Raw genomic sequence first — 21682 nt, 5'->3', positions numbered from 1 at the left:
TTAGAAAAATGCCTTAAAATTTGTTTAGCGCTTCGGTAATGCATCGAGATCAAAGTGACGTCTATGGAGAGACGATCGCATTCCATTGCGCATTATTTTAATCGGATACATCCATGAAGAGCTGCGCATTATGAATGGTTGTCGCAAACAATTTACAGTGTGACGCTTCCATTGAATTAAAAGTCCTTCACAGTGACAAGGCTAATATTTATGTTCATAAGGAAGTTTATAAACAGAATATGTGACCCTTGTCATCTAATAACTAACTTTGGACAAAAACTGGTTCATGACGTTCCCATAAGTGTTCTGGTGTTCTTCCCTATTGAAAAAAAACTCTGTAAAAAGTACCTTCTTCCATAAGCAAGGATGAAAAAAACTGTTTATTTAACAAATCCAAGTAGCCCTAATCATTTAAGGTTCCGTTGATGGAAAATTGACTAACCAATCGTGTTCCACACAGCACGCCACACCATTAACTTACCAACACTAACCATTCAGCTTTGATCTGTCGAAAATGGGTTATCAGATAAAAATCATCGAATATTCTGTTTATGAACTTCCTTATGAACATATGTGAAGGACTTTTAATTCAATGGAAGCGTCACACTGTAAATTGTTCGCGACAACCATTCATAATGCACAGCTCTTCATGGATGTATCCGATTAAAATAATGTGCAATGGCATGCGAACGTCTCTCCATAGACGTCACTTTGATCTCGATGCATTACCGAAACGCTAAACAAATTTTAAGGCATTTTTCTAACACCTCGAAAAGGAGCAAATTGGTACAAGAATTCAGTCATAACTTTTTACTGGTTAAAGATACATCGAAAAAACCTTCACCATTGCATTTCTCGTGAAATTCTAGCCCATTTTGATATGTCGCAGGACCCCCTTCCCATTTAAAATTCTGAAGTTGAATTCAAGATGGCGGACATCAAGATGGCCGCCGACCGTGTGGGTGGCTTCAATGTGGTTCCTCCTTGGCCAGATAACGATTGGTCATCGCCAATTTCAAATTCCATGCCGCAGTGGCCTTGTACTGGGGGTGTTAAGTGACTTATTGAGCCACCCTGTACATTATCGCTGACTGTACAGGTGACTTGACCGTCATGACGTGGTATCGTTGTTGCGACGATATATCGACGAGTGTGGAGAGAGAGAAGAGGAAAGAGAAAAAAAATGGGGGGCTATTCAGAGAAGATGATTCTTACTTATGTAGGCAATGGAAAAATAAAGGCGTTATGATTGTTTCTACCACAGTAGATACAATGTGGTGCATTATTGTGGCGCCTTGAAGAGTCTCCACGAAAATTTCCTCTTGAACCACCTCTTGAAACATCACGAGAGTTACCTCTGAGAGTCTCTTGCTGGCGGTTAGCTCTGTCGTTATACCTTGGTGAATTTTGTTGAATTTTTCTCACTTTGAAACTTACTTTCGGGGTTATTATATCTATTTCCCTGGTTGTTAGATTGTGCAGTTTTTGCAAAATCGAGAACGCTGGTACAAAATGAAAATCCATCATCGGGCGAGGATAATTTACAAGTGTTAAGCTGTGCCGACAATGAGTCCATTGGATTTGGAAACAGAAACAGCTCAGTTTTGAAATTATGTAGGAATTATTGGCCCCAAGACATGGTAAAGTGGCACATATTTCAACTGTCCAGATAAAGTGGCACATATTTCAACTGTCTAACCTTATAAAATGTGCCACTTTATGTGAACAGGAGTGTACATGACTTTTGTTCATGAAACAATCTGAAGCTTAGTTGTGAAAAATTATGAAGAAAAGTAACAAATTAATTTAAAATTAATGAAAACTGTATAGAAAGGTGGCGGGATCTCAGCAAGCAAGAACACTAATTACTGAGGGAATGTTGGCAGGTCCAGTGTAATAATAATTTGGAGGAAAAAAACACAAATAAACAAAAAAAGAAACCTTAAATTGTTTTGTGGATCCACAAGTATGTACCAGTACTTGATTCCAGTACATTCATATGAAAGAAACTAAATATTGGCATCAGTTACAATAACTGAATGTAACCAATTCCAATATAACATTTTATGCTGACATTCATACCCCAGAAATCAGATTCGTCATATCATTATATTTGTTCTAGTTATTTTGTTACATGTATGACATTACTAACTTCATTCACTATATTTGATACTGTGCATTTCTTTTAGGCTTCAAAACCTAAGCGGGCCTCAGCTTTGCAAGCAGCCCAGCAGATTCACAGTGAAACCCAGCGAATGATACGAGAGTCAAGAATCGCATTGCCCTACCATCGTCCTCGGCAGAGAACTTTGACAGAATTTTTAAACAGAAGACGATCGACTCCTTTGGCTGCCAAGTCCCTCCGTTTGTCAACTGATGAGCTTGGCGTTGCATGGTAAGAAGATTTCTAAAAGTTTCCCTCCAAATGTAATGTATTTGTTAACATAAAGAGTGTAATTTTATTCTTAATAGGCAACTCACACATGCGTTCGTTCATATATACACTAACTTACTCAGTCTCTCACTATCTCTCTTACACTTTTTGTCTCTCACCCACTCACAGGCGCCGACTCCATGGGACTTGGCCCCCCCCCCCCCAATGTTAATGATGTTGGGGCAGAACCCCTCAAATAATTTTGCTTAAGAGGATCTAATGTATTATTTTGCTTCTCTTGTAAAGTTTAGTCTGTATTGTGCCACATGAACTTAACTTTAAATACACATTTGAAATGTTCTAGACCATCAACTTTGGGGGGCTATGAGCGGAGACAGCAAAACACATGACTCATTACTATATACTAAGTATATAATTATGAGTATTGTTAATATTTTTACTAAAAAGAATTTCAAAATAACGAGGTGATATGACAATTATACCAATATGTTGTTTAGTGAATTCTGAACAATCTGAGGTCGTAAACACGACTTTCAGGCAATATTGATATGTACGATATTTAGTTATCCTCGAAATCTCTTCCTCTAGTCCAAAGAATAAGGGGAAAATAATTCTAAAGTCTTTGAGTGTATTTAACATTGGGTTGCAGTAAAGTACGCAAGGAAAGCTTATGAAAGGTCTGTATTGTGAAAGCGGGAACGGCTATGCATTATTGCTAAAGTACGGCGTGCTATGTGTTTTTTTTATTATTACAAAATTAAATTTAAGAAGTAAAATATTGTAGCAAGAACAAAAAAGTAAATCTATTTTTCTCCGATTTGTGTTAGCATTTATGTAAATAATTAAGTAAAACTGTTAAATATTGTATATATTCGTTATTTTTATGGATACGTCAACACTAAGGTTAATTGCACCTGTCATATATCCTTTCTTTACAAGTCTGTTAACCCTCCGTAACCCGCGTGCCTGCACTGAATGCCGCCTTTTCTAAAATTTTGAATTATTCTCCTTATCAGTGCAAGAATGGTCTGGAAAGCACTAGGATACTGATCTACACTATTCCCACGAAAACATAGAGGCGTTCGAACGTTTTTTCTGGCATTTTTCATCTGTTTACATGCCTCAAAAGTGACCGGTCCCCCTTAAGCGGCACTCAGTACCGTGCAAGGGAACGTTCCCTATTTTAAATCATAGCACTCCAGCCATGAATTTGGCGGATATAAGAAAAATGAAACAACGGTACGTTGTTTGGAATGCAAATTAATTGTATGCAGAAACTATTGCAGTACCCATACGAAATGTCGGAGTTGTCAAAATGTATTGAAAAGTGACAATATTGGTTCCGTTTTATTTGAGTTTGTATATCTCTTTTCACGTATATCTTGTAAAACAAGAAGAAACATATTGAGATTTGAAAATTGTAATATTTTGTAAGTATCTTCAAGTTGTATTTTACTCATTTGATTGCTTTTTCAGCGAGTCAGCAAGATTTTGACTGAGAATTTTAGAACAAATTGTTCCTTTCTAAGCCCATATAAGTTGTATGATTTCAATTTGTTTTGAAAAATATGTTGAACGTTTTTGAAAACTATGTTGAAAATTTTGTGAATGATGAGTTCATTTTTTAGGTCCTTTATTATATGACAAAATTTTAATTATGCGTATTTTGGGAATAATATTTTGGTGCAATTGCTTCAAGAGTCTAAACGTGTATTTCTATGTCATTTCCTCTAATGTTTTTAGTTTATATAGTTTTAGTTTAGCTAATAAAAATGTCTGCGCGCGGGACATTTGTGCTACTATGAGGGTGCGGATGACTGAGGGTTAAAACACACCCATGCCCTCGCTGGGACTAGAACCCAAGACCTCCGGATCAAAGCGAGTTGAGTCGACCACCCAACATGCTCGGCTACCGAGGTTGGCATAAAACTGTCTTAATGTAAATACATAGCCTACATTTCAATAAAAATGTTAATTGTTATCTAAAAAGACAATGAGCAGACACAAAAGACATAAAAAAACTTTGAAACATTTTCTAAATGTTTTTCATGTTACATTTAATTTGCATGAGGAATATAATAGCTGCTTAAAACTGCTATACGAAGACGTAATTTTTATTTTTAAAAAAGGGAGGGAGTGAGTCATTCAGTCAGTCATTTATTTCAGTGATCAGAGCCCCCCCCCCAATAATTTTGACAAGTCGGCGCCCCTGCACCCACTCTACCAAGGATTATTACATTTTTTATGGTAATTTCTGTGCTGTGGTAAGTGGACCAGGTATTAACAGTTGTATAATGTTGCACAGTAATTAAAATATTTTTTTAATTCACAAGGTCATTTGGAACTGCCTACCTGTCTTTAATGTTTGAACTTTTTGCAATTCTAAAATGAAATATATTTTACAGAAAGACTTAAAAAATGAACATTTTTGAAATGAGCATATTTTTTTCACCAATTCTTTCTGATTCATCTTATGAGAATATATAGTAATGGCTCACTTACACCATGCATGTCTAGAATTATTATATAAAAATTCTGGGTGGTGGCCCACTTACCCCTCACCCCACCATGGAATAATAGTAAGTGGGTCACCTCATCTTTAGAGAAAGGGATTTTTCAAATTTTCTAATTGGTTGGAAATTTCACCATGCTCAGAGAAACGAAGGTTGAGAGAATGTGTTACTCAGAAATCTCATCTGTGTTAAGACCAACACAAGTGTAAACTCAAAATTGAACTGTGCTATTTTGGTAACCTATTTACCCTATTTAAATTTCATTATTCAAGCTGCGTATTTAGCTTTATTTTGTTGATTTTTTTTATTTTTTTAAAAGTTGAAATTTAAATGTAACCTGTTACTATGTTAGGAAAAAAATCTCAATTGTGTGCATTGGTATATTGATTTCCACTTTAATATTGAAACATTATCATAAAAGATAACAAAACAATATTTGTTGCAGTTACATGTGTTTTTTTATTAAATTAGCATTTTACTTTTAAAGCTGAGGAGTGTTGTAGCATGCCATTTCTCCAGTTGTCTGTTGCTATTTTTGTGGGGATATAGGTGTAGGTAAAATAATTTTAGAATATTTGAGCTGATTTCAGTATTGAAACAGTTATTGAAATACATGATTATCTATGGAAATTGCTCTACAATTTGTGATTAATTTGATTTTCGTCTCTCTCTCCAATTTTCTCTCCACTATATACGAGTATTAACCACCTTTCCACAATAAAAAGAATAAAATTAAATAATAAAACAAACAGTACATGTGAGTTGTTCTTGTTCGAAAAAGTATGTTGCCAATCCCGAATCTTCGTATTTTAACCTTTTAAAATTTCTACCTTCACCCATTTGGTATGTCATTTATGAGTGGAATATCCTGGAAATGGGGTTGGAAGATTGAAAAAGAAAAAGGTCAGAAGATTGAAAAAAATCAGGACTGGAAGCAGTTGCACATAAATACAACCTTTTTTGTTTTGTTACTGTTTTTATATTTAAAGTTATCTGCTAAAATATTTCTTTTCATTGTCTTTTTAGATTTATTTTCCTGTAGTTTACGGTTATTACAAGCATAAGAAAACAGTTTTTTCTTTGTGACGTTTCAGGAGAACAATGATGAATTTGAATTACCTGATGATATTTGGGATTCATAATTTAAAAAAATAGACTGCTTTTTTCACAGTTAAGTTGCTATATTACAACAATGTAACATTGACAACATCCATTATATAACAGATTCTTTTTGTTTAAAAATTACTAACCATTGTTATAACTGTATCTTTAGTCAAAATGAAAATAAATGTCTGATGAAAGGAGCGTGTGTTCTCCTGAAACGTCACAAAGAAAAAACTGTTTTCTTATGCTTGTAATAACCGTAAACTACAGGAAAATAATTCTATCATGCAAGCAATGCGTACATACAAGAAAAACTATTAGTCTTTTTAGATTATTATGGGTTTCTAATGGAAGTTTTCTCACTATCTCTGAATTTCCTCCTCCTTGTCTTTTATAATAATTGTCAAATTTTATTTTGTTGTTTATTTTATTGCCATTTTTCTGCTGGTTTGTTTGTAATGTTATATAATTCTTTCATGTCATATTTCTTGCTGTTGTTTCAGTTTCAATTATAATTTCTTCTCTATGCTTTCCTCTGTCTAATTTTGTACTTTGATTTCTGAGTCCTGCTTGGTGGCTGAGCAGGTTAAGTGGCCAGCCTTCGGTCTCATCACCAAAGTTCCCAGGTTTGATCCCAGCTTGTGTATGGGTGTTCTTTGTGTGTGTTCCTTCGTCAATTTCATGTAATTATTGTTTATCTTCATCATCGCAATTGGCCAAAAACTAGAAATGCAACATAAAATAACCAAAATTCAAATAATTTTAATTTCTATGTTTTTAATTTTATACCCAATTTTCAGTCTTCTTTTTCCAATTTTTAATTTTAAATTATTAGTGAATAATTTGGTTTTGATTTCTCCTTCCATCATTTTCTGCAGGCAGTTTGGGCCATCCGTTTTTACCTGTGTTTGTGATAGGAATACATGTATTACACTTTCCCAAGGCCAAAAGCAAAGAAATAAATTCTTTGGAATTGCCGCCATGGTGTATATTATGTACTAAGGGTTGGCCAATATAAAAATGTAACCAATGTTGATTAAGTATCAATACAGTGAAATCCCAATTTTACATTCCTGGATTTTACATTCTCCCACATTATAAATAAAAAATGATACTTCTCAGTATTAATACTACTTATATTGACTTTGTCCTAGTGACAATAATTTTGCTAGTATTGAAAGTGTCTAATTATAGTATGCTATTTTTCCAGCAAACAGCTTGAGGAGAGAGTGAAAAAGGCAGAAGAATTTTACAAATCTGATTCAGAACATTCTGACGAAGAAAATCCCAAAAATACGAACAAAGATAGCGAAGGAGTTCATAAGGACAGTTCATGTAATGGAAGTGAAAATGCTCCTACTAGTGGCATTACTCTGGAACATGCTCCTAGCGTGGTCGGTGCCAGTGATGACTCGGGAATCCATGTAGTGTGTGCTTCAAGCAATCAACGGCACGAAGGTGAATGTTCCCAGTATAATGACTCTGTTCCACTCCTGCAAGACGATGGGTTGGGTAAAAATGCACAGTGTGATCAAATTATGAGTGAAAGTGTTAAACGTGATTCATCTAGAGTGGGTGATGAGGAGATGTCTCAAGTTACAAATGGCAATCAAAGTTTCATGGATAACATTCAGGATGAAAGCAAAGGTGAACGAGTGGACGGTGTGAAATCTGTTAGTGGTTGTGACAGTAGAGAAACTGAAGAGAGTGAAAAGGAAAATGAAGATAGTTCTGCAATCACTATGAAACTTGTTTTAGAAGAATCTAGTTCGGAAGAGAAGAAGGAAATATCAGGTGTAGAATGTGTAATTCATGAAGAGGTAGTGGATGAATTACTCAGTAAAAATAACCCCACGCTCAGTAGCTTGACAAGTGACGGGACCGAAAGTGAATTTTCTGTTAATTTATCAAACAAAGATTCCAGTGTCGTGCACCACAAAGAGAATGTTAGTGATAAGAATCCTGAAGAATATAACAAATCGCAGACAAACACTGCTGAGACGCAAGATGAAGACTTTCAGCTCTTCCTTGAAGCAGACTCTCAAGAAAACCAACAGACACGCAGAGATGAGATTGTGAATAAATTTTTTTCTGAATGCAAGAAATCTGAAGAACTTACAAACTCCAGTAATAAAGCTGTGAAAGATGACAAGGCACCAAGAAACGAAGCAAAGATGCAGAAGTTGGCTTCGCGGTTCTCATCTCTAAGGAACATTGCAAGTCTTAAGCCAAGGTTAAGTAGTGAAAACAATATAATCGACTTAGAAGAAGTAGCTGTACCTCGTGGAACACCAAAGCAAAATGGAGTGCAGCACTTTATGCACAGATTCATGCATCATGCCTCGGGAAAGAAACAAGCTGCCCAGAAAGAAATTTCTCTCAGGTAAGATAAGAGTTCATATTACATTATGTGTAGTGCTGTTGAGAAACAATTTCGAAAATGCTTATACTTGAAAAAGTTGCATCACAAAAGTAACGTAACAGCTACTTAGCAAATGATTTTGTTCATTACTGTTGAAATATGCTGGAAAGAAACTATTTATTTTGTTGCTTGTAACTGAAAAAAGAAAAGTAATTGTTATTTCTGCATCTTTGCATCTAATTTGAAGGGTTAAACTCTATTCCTTCCTCTATAAAAATGAAAGCTGAACTGTGAAAAACTTGCCTTGGGGCATTTACAAATATAAAAAATTAGGGATGTGATGAAGCTGAAAATTTACCGATATCGATGTACTCACCGATAATTTTTGGAACCGATACCGATGCCGATATTTAACCGATTCTGATACATAAGATTATTAAACAGAAATGGGATGTTATTTTCTGCATGACAAAAATAAATTCTATTGCATATCATATGTATATACATATATATTCTCAAGAGATGCGAATGTACATTTGCACCTAAAAAAAGTTATGTGAACCTAGAGATTTAACATTAGTACACAAGCAGTTCTTTGAAATGCAAAATGAATTCCTGTTCTGCCAGATTCAACTTCAGAAATACTACAAGATTTGGAAGCACTTCAGGAAGTAACCTACTTCTTCTCTTATCGCAAATCTGTTCAGCAACACTGAACAATTCAATCACTGAATACTGATGCAGCAAGTATGCCCAAGTATTTTCTCAGCACTTGCTTCAGGTTTGAATTTTTGAATTTCCAATACAACAGCAATATACTGTTTTATTTCCGATTTATATTTAGGTTGATCCTCTGAATGAGAGTTTGCAATAATTTTAATACAACAACTCTACAATAATGACGAATCATAACCAAATTTTCAATAAATCTTACAAAACTAGAATATAAAACTTATTAGAAGGTAAAACTCTAGTATAATCTGTACCGGTTTAAATATCGGATTTTTGCCTATTCCGATACCGATGCCGATGTGTCAATTTCGGCCGATTTTCATACATCTGTAATCGGCTTCGGCACATCCCTATGAAAAATTCAGTGGGATTTGGATTAATAAATGTAATTTTTCATGTTCAGGATTTTTCAAGCCTAATTTAAGATAGTCCATTTTAGGAACCTAAAATCATACTTTTTATACATTAAAAATCCGAGGTCTAGTTATGAATCACAAAATACAGTTTTTCACCCAATATTGGTGCAAAATAAATGCAAACTTCAAAGTTTGCTTAAATTCCAGGATAAGTTGACCCTGCAAAAGTGTTGCATGGAATTTTTATGGACCAAAAATGCTGGAAAAGTATCAGCTGATATAGGTAAATAAAATCAAATTTATACTTTCGGTACTAATACGTGGACATCAGTATCAGCTCAGCTCTAGTTTTTTTTTGTTACTCTGCTGCGTAGTATCTTAAAATTTGTTAGTTTTAGTATTTGCTATAAGATTCTCTCAAGGTATGTAGCCAACCATTTAAAATATTACTTTACTACTGTGGTAGCTTGCGATTTATTTTTTGGAGATCCCTGCTATAGAGTTATCTTGTTTTCACAGAATTGAAACCAAAGAGAAGAACGAGGAGGGAGAAGAAGAGATTAAGGAGGAATCAATATCCTTGCTGCTGGACCCTGAGCCTGAGGGCCCCAAAGAGCCTCGCTCGTCTCTGCCTGGCTCCAAGCATTTCAGGCTGCAGGAGGAGTTGCACAGGAGAATAGCCAAGCAGAGAGGGGAAGAGTGGCACAAGAAACTGGAAGCACACAAGTTGGATAACGAAGAGGACGAGGAAGGTAACACTGATCTTTTTAGTAATATTCAAACTGATAGCAAAAAGCTTTGTTTCTACAACTAGTTTCATTTTCTGGATGGAACGTGTGCTTCTTAGCTCAAATTGTATTTTTTTCTGAGGGGGAGGAACTCGCAGGCCCACACATTTTTTATCATTAAAATTCAAGAAACCATTTTGTTATTGAATCACTGCTTCCTTTGTTAATTATATGTGTGCAGTTATTTATTAGTTATAATAATTACAAAAATTACTATCTGTAATAAGAAATAATCAATTATTGCATGAGTGTCGCACACATATTTTACCATTCACTAAAACTCACAAAATACATAATAATTTTTCATTAATTCTTTTTTTGTTTGTAGAGGTGTATTTGTTTATTAATTATAATAATTACAAAAAATACCATCATTGCCAACGAAAAGTACACTCTCACTGGCATGAGTGTCTCGAATGACACACATTCAAAAATGGCACTTGAGAGGCCCACCTAGTGGATTTTGCCGTCTATGTACATTACATTTATGTTTTCATGAACAAAAGTAATACAGAAACATTTTGAACACCCTAGGGAATAATGTAATTTATTTTTAATTTTTTATAAGAAAATTCAGTTGAAATATCGAAAAAATAGAGGTGGTGGGCCTGACAGCCCCCCCCCCCCCCCTCCTGGGTAATTCAAGAGAGCAATTTTGATAGTGCCTTCGTCTTTTCCAGGATTCTTCTTTACCACCAACATCAACAATTTCGGGGCAGGTAGTGATCGTAAGTCATGAAATTTGCGAGATTCACTAGAAAACATTGGGTCACTGCGATAATTGATGCTTATGGATATGAGTGTACTTGAATAGTGCAGAAAGGAAATATAGTGTCGTAGAAAATGCTGCTTTTTTTGTTTACGTTTATAAGCGCACTTCATCTGGAGAAATTTTTGTTGCAGATAAATTGTACATCAAAGCTGCTAGAAAGTGAAACATTTTGTATGGTTTACGAAGATTGATGTTTATGAATATTTTCTGTTGTTTTTAGATTGGTGATATGTGTTGTGGTGAAATAATGTACCTCTGTTACCTCAGCCTGAAGGCTAGAAGCAAGTGATAGCACCCGTCATATCTGATGCCGATTGTAATTTTACGTTATTCTTGAAATTTTCACATATTTTTGTGTGGGTAGAATGAAATTTGCTTTTAAAAAATAGTGAAAGTAAATATTCATAATAATTAATGGGCCTATATATTTAGTTTAAAAAAACAAGGTTCAAAAGCAAAAATAATGATAATTAACATGACTGAAAAAATTCATTTTTGGACTGGAAAACCTGGAAATGTCAGGGAATTTCATAATCAAACAACCCTGTTTATGTAAAATAGGTCTCAAGTAAATGAACTGCTCAACTCTGGTTAAGTCAGCTATAAAAGAGTCCAAGTGCTGCATTCAAGTAAACTACAACATGGTGTTACCTTTAACAGGGTTTTTACTGAACTGGAAATCCTGGAAAAGTCGGGGAATTTTGTGAAAACATTCAAAACCTTGAAAAGTTAGATAAATTGGATTATTTTTGAATTTGTTAGAATTAGAGACTGAGAAAACATATTTTGCATTCTCTTCCAGCAAGCTTCGGAATTGTAGATACCTATTGTGTGTGAAAATAATTTTATATTCTATTTTAGTTCATTTTGTTTCTACTATGTTGAGTAAACTATATTAATTTGATTAGCATGCAGGGGTGAATACTTATAATTGATATACATGTTAGTATTTTAAAGTATTATCAAATGTTCTGGAAAGTTATTTAAAAATACGTAGAAAACCTGGAAACATCAGGGAATTTGGTTTGGTGAAATGAGTGGGAACTTTGCTTGATGCTTGAACTAGAGGTTACTATAAATTTGTATTTTTCTTATTTTATGTAATTTTCCTGCCTCAGTAGGCAAATAAGGTGAATGATTACATCAAGCCAGCTGGAAAATACAGACTGTGCATAAAAGAATGTACGTATTTCTCTCCTCCCCCTCCAATGCAGGTTAACAGTGTGTGGAGAGTCACATAACAACTCAACTCTGGAAGTTTCACTTGAAGCAACCCTGTGTCACATTGTAGGGCTGAAAACGGTGGGTTTGAAAATGTTACATTATTTTATGTACATCCTGTATTATGTATGTTAAAGGTGAGTTGATATGAAATGGCCAATACTGGTAAAGTACGTATAGATATCAAAATTTACCATTAATGTTATATCCATTTTTAGTAAAAACAATTCATTTTGGTCCATCGTAAAGTTGTATAAACAGCCTGGGACCAATGTACTTCTACAATTCTGTTATTTTATTAGCTTCTGTATTTAATATAAAAGAGATTTCATCTGGATGTTGAAATACATCTCTAAGTGCACACTTCCTTATTTTAAGACAAAAGAAGTCCGAACCATCTGGTTATATATGAGGACTGGGATAAGTCATGGTAACTGTATTTTTCTCAAAGTTAAACTGCGGTACCATAATATGATCGCATGTCACGAAGAATGTTGCACCCATAGTATTGAACACGTCACTAGATTGCAATGTAATGAAAGGTTATCGTACAGAGGACAGTGGTAATTAATTGTTGAGTCAACCACTGTTCCACGGCATGAACACTGTTCCACGGCATGAACGGCTTTTATGTATCATCAAAATAGCCTTTCCTTAGGAGAGAGATGCCAGACAGGGAGCTGGTGGAAAATGTGGGGAAGAATGTCCTACCATAGTATGGACCTCTCTTGTTCCTGTAAAGCTGAAGTATGCTTTCTACACTTGTAAACACATGTGGTACGATGCTATCTTTAAGAATGTTTTGCTCACTTTTCTACCCTACACCTGGTACACATGATCTGCATTGTTCATACATTCCACAGTACCATACACTGCCCCTTCCATATATCTGTTTCAGATTTTCTTGCCGGTCCCACATTCTTGTGAAAAAAAAATAGTTGCCATGACTCCCAACCCTCGTACATTGATTAAGTTATCAATTTATTGGTGAAATTGATATTGGTAAATTTTTAATTGGTTCTCAATTTTGTTGGTAAAATATTCAGATCAGTGTATTCCAAATGACTTTAAAATAATCTTAATCTGTGTACTTCTGTTTCAAAGTACATCATCATTGTGAAGAAGAGGCGTGTGTGTGTGTGTGTGGTGTATTTTTCCATAATGAAATCTTGTTTTGTGTTATTTAAAGGCAGAATTGTTCATCTCATGCATTTTTTAAAAAAATAATAGGTAAATTTAATTTTTTATATCAAACTTGAATCAGATACGTATGTAATAATTTTTGTACCAAAATTTTGCTTTCTTAGTGCCTTTACTAATGGATGTTTGTTCACCTACAGATATTCAAGATGAAAAGGACCTTGTTTTGGATGATGACCATGAGTTGACAGACCAAACGGATACAGAAGAGGAAGAGGTTGATGATGATGATATTGCCACTGAAGAACTCTTTGCGGCATTAGACAAGAAAAGGCAGAAATCTTCTGCATACGTAGATGATGAAGCAGAAGAAACAGATGAAGAGGAATCTTCTGCTGGAGAGGGTGGTGATGATCTTGATGATGAAGGAACAAAGGAGAAGAAGCCATCTAGAATCATCCGTCCTGCATCAGATTCGGAAGACGAGAAAGATGAAAGAGAAGAAATTGTTGTTCCTCTCAAGGATGACATTGAGGATGTTGAACTAGGACCAGGTCAGATGTTTGTTTATTTTATCTTTTGGATTGAAATTGTGAAGCAATGAACCTGTTAAACCACACATATGGACATATGGAGTGACTTGTATTTTATGTACTAATTGCAAGCTGTGGTTATGCGAACCTTTAAGTAGGAAATTACTGGAATTTATTTTCTGGATACCCCACATTTGTCGCTTCAAACCAGGCAGATGCTTTCTACTCAATAAACACATATGATGGGACCCTTACTTTTATAAAATCATGACTTATGTTTTTTTGCTAGCATAGTTCATTTTAAATAATATATTAGGCCTGAGCTGATACCATTTTAAACCAACTCCCACCAATACTGGAGAATTTGAGTCATTCAGAATATTTACCAACATTAACCCTTAAGCCAGCCCGCGTACCGGAGTGGTTAGTACATTGAGCTACGATGCCAGGATTCCCGGGTTCGAATCCTGGCCTGGTCATGGATATTTGTCCATTCTTCAATTTCATAATATCACTCATCCCCATCTTCTCAAATTAGCCAAAAGTGGCACAAAAAGAAGTAAAATAAAGCAAATCAATCAATCAGTCGAGTAACCCTTAAACACTAGGATGTTTTGCTTTGCTGCTATTACTAGGATGGGTGAATTTTCATCCATATCATTTTCTTTTTAATTTTTGTAGTGTGCATGAACTCTAAATCTTCTGTACAAAATTGTACAAATTGTCCGGCATGCGACAAACAGTTTTGAAACATACATTTTTTCCTCATAGTAAAAAGATTATATTTCATTGTGAAAATATATATTTTGTAACATGTATTGCAGTTTTAAAAGTTTTAACTTTTTTGTTAAAAGTAGAAGAAAAAATTGTTTTATGTAATTACATGTACACTCTTGAAACTTAATAATCAAAAGTTTTCAGAAGAAGTTTAATCTCGCACAATATAGGCTGGCTAATCACCGGGAATTCCTTGAATTCTGGGAATTATGTGTGAATTATTGGCTCTGGGAATTATGTGTGAATCCTACATGAATTTTTCTCCGTAGACGTGAAAAATGGCAACTTTTATTAATCCAAATGCCATTGAATTTAAACATATTTATAAATGCTCTGAGGCAAGTTTTTCACAATTTAGTTTTTGTTTTTATGTAGGAAGGGAAAGAAAGCTGCATGGAAAATGAAACATAATTATCTAAATCCATTTACTTTGTTAGGGTCTATCTGACAGACAGAAGATTATTGCAAGATAAGATATCTTGAAGTTGATTAGGTAAATTTGAATTTGCAACTTTTATTATTACAGGGTGGCTACTCACCAGGAATTCCGTGAATTCTGCGTGAATTTGTCTTTGTAGACGTGAAAAATTGCAACTTTTTAAAATCCAAATGCCGTTTAATTTATACATGCATAATAATGCCCTGAGGCAAGTTTTTCACAGTTCAGCTTTTATTTTTCTCGAGGAAGAAAAAGAAGCTGCATAGAAAATAAACAGAATTCTCTCAATTTGTTTACTTTGTTAGTGTCCTTTACAGAATAATATATTTGACAGACGGAAAATTATTGCAGAATAAGAAATCTTGAAGCTGATTACCCTTGTTTGTACCCTTGAATTTTTGGAAAGTTTGCCTTGAAAACCGGGAATTATACTTGAATTTTATCAAGGTCCTAGAGTGGCTACCCTGTATTACAATTAACAATTATTCGTAGATTAGTATATCCCATAACATTTGTGACTAGTGTCTAGATGTGTTCTCCTCCTTGGCCATGCAGTCTAAGGCCCCGTGCTTTGGACTCCGACTGTGGGACGGCATGGGTTCGAGTCAACCTGGATTCAGTCTCTGGGTTCTCAGGCTGTGTATAGGACTGGTGGCAACCCACCATCGTCAGGTAATTGGGGAGCTACGAGTGAGTAGCATAACCTGGTCTGGGAAATCTCCTATAATGGCTGAGGGTTCGATGTGCTAACCTCACATCACCCCATTACCGGTTGAAGATCTCCACACCTCTAGGTAGTATTGTGGGAGGAAAACTGGCAGTCAGGAGACAGGCCAAGGCTCTTCCAGGTCTGTAGAGCTACGGGTTATGTTATGTTATTTTTGTAGATGTATTGGATTTCGACAAATGTAAACTCTGCACCTTAAGTTAAGTATTTAAATATATATACCGTAAGTAAAAAAGTAAAAAAAAAAAGTAAAGTGCTCCCCTGTGCTTAGCACAACGCCATGAAGGCGTATAGGGGGTGTGGGGGTGATGTGATCAGCATCACGCCCCTGACCGCCTTTACCCCCCAGGGTTTCCCCCAGGTACCCATGTTATTCGATGCTGGGTGGGTGCCGGGGCCGCTTCCATCGTTAGAAAAGTTCCCGGATTTGAACCGGCTGGGGATCGAACCCAGGACCTTTAGCATGGTAGTCAGATGCGTTACCGACTGAGCCACCGAGGCCACTTACCGTTTATATACCATTTATTTATTAATTCAGTTGGAAGTTTTTAATACATTATAATCACATAGACCCTTTTTTAGTTAATATATATGTCTTTGTATGTGTGTGGGTGGTGAGAGGCGGTAATATGTAAGGTTGAAATAGAGAAAACATCTGCTTGTACCCTTGAATTTTTTGGAAAGTTCACCTTGAAAACCGGGAATTATCCTTGAATTTTATCATGAGCCTAGAGTAGCCACCCTGAATAAAAGTGCAAAGTACCATAGATAGTTTCATGTACAGTTTTTGAATGGTCTTCAGAATCATCAAATTTTGGCTTTCCTCCTCATCCACATTTTCATCATCTAAATTCAACACATCTTCCAAAATCAGACAGTTCTTTCTTATAATATGCTATTTTCATGTGCTCTAAATCTGTAAATATTTGAAAATTTTGTACTGAGAATATATTACACTATTACTAGGATGGGTGAAAATTCACCCACCCTCAGCCAGCGCAGCCAAAACTACTACACAAAATACTCCTCCTTTTCCAGAATATTACTCTTCACTGAACGTCTTGAGAATTCTCAGAAGTACAAACCTGTGTAAAATGCTGTTATCTAGTGCATCACTGCATGAATTTTCACCCATCCTAGTGTTTAAGGGTTAATAAATATTATTCTGTTACAATTATACCACAGTATACTTTAAGATATTCTGAGAATTACATAAGAGAATCACAGAACTTTAAAACAGCATTTAAATATAACATTCATTTTTGCTGTAAATTGTTGGTGTAAAATTAAATTATGCATTTGCATATAATTTTAGGTATATTTTTTGCAGATGCCACTGGCCAGGAAAAGCCACATGCTCTTACCAGAAAAATGACGACAGACTTATTTGCATCGCAGGAGGCATTGATGATGGAACAAAGTCCTGATGCCTTGCACAATGATGAAAGTAAGTTTTCCTTAAAGAAAAGAAAACTCTTATTTATCATAGCATCTCTTGCATGACGCTATTGTTCAAAAACATGAAAATTTTGAATATTTACTCTTAGGTTCTCAAGTGATGGTCAATTTATCTCAAGCTTGATAGAAAATTCGTGTTACCATCGTAGTTAACACAGTAACTTCCTACTTCATCTCAACAATGAATTTAACCATTCAATCTTCATTATTCACTAAATAACACCTTCATGTATTGGATAGAACATTTTTTTATCAGTTGAAATTTTTTTTGCACACAATAGAGAACCTAGATTTTTAATATTTTTGCTGGTTTCGTGTGAGTACTGTGAGGAATAAGTGGAGGATTGTCATAAACTCTGTGTGAACATTTTCTGAACACTGCATCCAAGTAAAGAATCACATGACATGTTGGAACCCATACTTACTGGTGATAAATTGTATCTGGGTCTGAGTCAGTACCATTGGAATCGAGATATGAAAGTATTGGATGGAAACAAAGTTTTCATTTATTTTGCACTTGTATTGTGTTTTAAGAAGTTGATTTTTGTGGTTGCTTAAAATGTATTTCATCATCCTGATGCATATTTTAAAGCAAAATTTCTGTAAATTGATGCATCTATTTGGAGAGGAATACTTACACAATAATTTTAATCAATATTTTGAACAACTTGTAATTACAATTGGTCTCCCATGTAGCCAAGTGGTTAGCACTCTCACCTTTGTTTTAATTTATGGTTGGAGCCCCCAAAATTTTGGCATTGAACTAGCGTCATAAGGACAATTGGAGAGCTACTTGAAAATAAATATAGCAGGCTCTGGTCACGGAAGCCAGAAAACCGTGGTGATGGGACTCAGATGCACTGACCACACGTCACCCAATGAACAAGCCACCCTGGCAAGCCCTATCCCTTAGAGGGCTGTTGAGACAAGGAGTTTAGTTTTTATTGGAGTTCAATTACAATTTTGAAGTATTGATATCAGTATCTTCAGAGTATTTGCATTGATATGTATATCCATACAAAGTGGCATGTCACTGGCAACTCTGTCAGAACTACACAAACTTACATCAGTTTTACTTTTTCATCTGTGATCTTCTTGTACACTTGCAGGATTCCCACTGACTTGGAAATCTTGAAAAGTGAGGGAAATTGACCTGTGGCTAAAAAAAAAGTGATGGGAAGATCAGGGAATTTCATAAGAATACTCAAACCAGGAAAAATTCAGGAATATTAACATAAATAGCTTCTAAGACCAGAGAGTAGGAGTATATTATAACCAGTGTGATGGCTTAGTGATGGGCAACCCACTTTTACCCTGGCTAGCAAATGTGGTTATGGAATTTCTGGAAAATCTCATCAGGAAAGAATAGTTTCATGTTTGTGGTTTTGTTCAGATATGTTGATCATTTATAAAGAGGAAGAATTCTTAGACCTGTCCAAGCATTCACATTGCTTCTGAGAAAGGAAACAATTGCACCCTACCCTTTTTTCTAGATATCCGAATACACAATAAGTAGAGGCATGCATATTTAGTTTTTGACGAAAAAACAAAATTTGAAAAAACACATTGTAGTGTTAATTTTTCATGTTTTTGAAAGGTGTGAGATGCATTTTGTGACCATGTTTTGTCACGAAATAATGCGAAATGAACTGCAAAAAGCGAAATTAACTCTTAAACACGAAATTCAGGGTTTATTCACCGACGCGACACCTTCTGAGGTCTGAATTATCCTGAGAGTTATGCAATTCCCGGAAAATTGTTTAATTCTGCTGTTAATATTGGAGAAGCAAAAATGGACTCCTTTACACAGAAATAAACTTAATACTCTTATAACTACATAAATGTGCTATTAGAAGTGAAATGTTAATTCTGTGGAATAAGTGTAGTTTTTAAATCAAATTTAGGATTATATTCACAATTTTAAAACCAAAATGTATTTTTATATACCACTTTTCATCCAATTTTTCACCGCTATAACACTGATATTTCATTTTATTTACCGCTTTTGAACCCGAAATTGACTCAGCTTTTGTACCGAAATTTTGCTTTTTTATTTACCAAAAATATGTGCCTCTAACAATAAGGTAAACATATTTTCTCCAAGTGAGAATTCTGACCAAAGTGACAGGTGAAACATGTCTATTGAGAAGAAGCCAATCAGAATCAGCAGCAGTGTTTCACACTAGTGGCATGACAGGCTGCACAAACCTGTGTTTGACTGGTGAAATCCTCAAAGGACACACACCACATGGAATTTCACACATTAATGTTGTAAATACAGTGAATATATATTTTGTAAATATTTTGCTACACCAGGTTTCAATTTGTAAAAAGAAATACTTAAAGAACTTTTACAACTGGAGCAATTGCTTTCTAATTTGAACAGTTAAATAATACAGGGTGATTCAAAAGTCCCTTAACACCCCCTATAAAATGTAAAAGAATTAGGCTGGTTACAATGGTCACGATAGAAACAGGTTAGGTCTAGGGGGAATCCATATTGGTGTGCTCGAAGTGGACGTCCGCCATATTGAATTCAACTCAAAATTTTTAAATGGGAAGGGGGTGATGTGATATATAAAATCGGGGTGATGTGATATAGTATAAAATCAGGCTAGGATATCACGAGAAATGCAATGGTGAAGGGTTTTTATTCAACCTATCTTTAATTAGGAAAAAGTTATGACTCCATGATTGTAACAAATGTATCATTTTCCAGGTGTGAGAAAACAGTGTCGGAATGCTCCTAACATGTCAGTGAAAGTTCTGGGACATCCTGATTGTTGCCTGTTGTTGACTGATCCTGTCCCCCAGAACTTTTGGAGTAATTGTGCAACTGTCATACAAGACTGGATCTCGTTGGGGGTGTCGTTGATTAAAATCATTTGCAATGGCACGTGAACTTCTCTCCCTAGACAACAGTACGATCTCAATGCGTTCCTCATGCATTAGGAGCATTCTGGCACTGTTTTCTCACACCTGGAAAGTGAGACATTTGTTACAATCATGGAGTCATAACATTTTCCTGATTAAAGATAGGTTGAAAAAAGAACCTTCACCATTGCATTTGTCCTGAAATTCTAGCCTGATTTGATATATCACACCACCCCCTTCCTATTTTAAAATTTTGTAAAAGTAACTTATTCCCCTACTAATTTCGGGGATTCACTGTCAATATTCACCTTCTGTGTGAGTCACTGAAATAGATACATAATTAAAGTAATGTTTTGCAAAAGACACATGAAATTATTATATATTTGTGTAGTCAAGTTTAGGGCTGAGCCGATACCACTTTGAACTGATACCAATACTCTCACCAATTCCCACTGATTCCAATGCTTGAAAATTGTAATAATTAAAAGGTTTTTTTTATTATTATTTTGATTTCTGTTATTAGCGTCTCTTTTCTACCACTTTTGGCTAAGTGCAACGATGAGGATGAGTGATGATATGAAATTAATGAAGGGAGACTAACAAAGAACATCCATGCTGGGATTCGAACCTGGAACTCCTGTGTGACTTATGACCACTCCTTAATTAAAAGTTGTTCAAAATATAGATTAATATTAGTATTTAAGTAGATGCATCAATTTTCCAGGATTTTTGCTTTAAATATTTGAGAATTACATAAGAATATTAAATTAGGTACATGTTACATTATCATAAAATGATGTTTGCAACATCCTCCGTCGTTGACGTAGATATGCACCTGCATGGCGAGCATGTTGCGGAGAACGACAACATTTCGTAATGTGCATAAATTTACCCATAATGTTAACTTTCTATTCAGTGGAGAGATGAGACTCCATAGTTCTCAGGGATCGGGTGTTAAAAGAGCTTCTCTAAAGATATCAGATGAATTGGGACCAATAGCTTTTACCTCAACAGAACAACAGGTGATGAAAGTTATATTCCAGTTTATTTCCTTAACCAAATAATAATATATATACACGTTTTAAAAACAAAACTACCCAGGGTTAACAATAATAAGTACCTTGAGAAGCTTACTCATTAATCTTACTAAAATTATCCTATACATATATACAAGTAGGGAAACGGGAAAACACATTTCTTACTTCAACCAGTTTCTTACAAAGCAACCGAGATACTTTCCCATTATTAGGTTGGATTAAGGTGAAACTAAATATTATAAGGGCCTTTTATCTCTTTCACGAAAAGGTGGAGTTTAACTTCTCTATGGTGCTTGAACTCTCGCCTTAGAGGAGAGCATCTTCTCTTGCCCGAAAGCAGAGAGGGATTCCTCTATGGTGCTTGGACTCTCGCCTTAGCGGAGGGCACCTTCTCTCTCCCGAAAGCAGAGCAGAAATTCTCCTCGGTGCTCAGACTCTCACATAAGCGGAGGGC

General features: G+C 35.2%; 1 protein-coding gene across 2 annotated transcripts in view; it reads left to right on the top strand.

Moving 5' to 3' along the window:
* Nucleotides 1-21682, top strand: part of Claspin (claspin) — a 99414-nt gene that overhangs the window by 25323 nt on the left and 52409 nt on the right. For both annotated transcript variants that reach the window (XM_083118647.1, XM_083118649.1), the window contains 5 exons: nucleotides 2190-2395; nucleotides 7223-8395; nucleotides 9982-10214; nucleotides 13584-13937; nucleotides 17190-17306. In XM_083118647.1, coding sequence (XP_082974773.1) covers nucleotides 2190-2395; nucleotides 7223-8395; nucleotides 9982-10214; nucleotides 13584-13937; nucleotides 17190-17306 — 2083 coding nt within the window. The remainder of the gene's footprint in view (nucleotides 1-2189; nucleotides 2396-7222; nucleotides 8396-9981; nucleotides 10215-13583; nucleotides 13938-17189; nucleotides 17307-21682) is intronic.

Source organism: Lepisma saccharinum, chromosome 3 (genome assembly GCF_977018435.1).
Source record: "Lepisma saccharinum chromosome 3, izLepSacc3.1, whole genome shotgun sequence".
Classification (NCBI taxonomy): domain Eukaryota; kingdom Metazoa; phylum Arthropoda; class Insecta; order Zygentoma; family Lepismatidae; genus Lepisma; species Lepisma saccharinum.
Note: the sequence above shows the minus strand (reverse complement) of the source record. Positions and strands in the feature narration are given on the sequence as shown.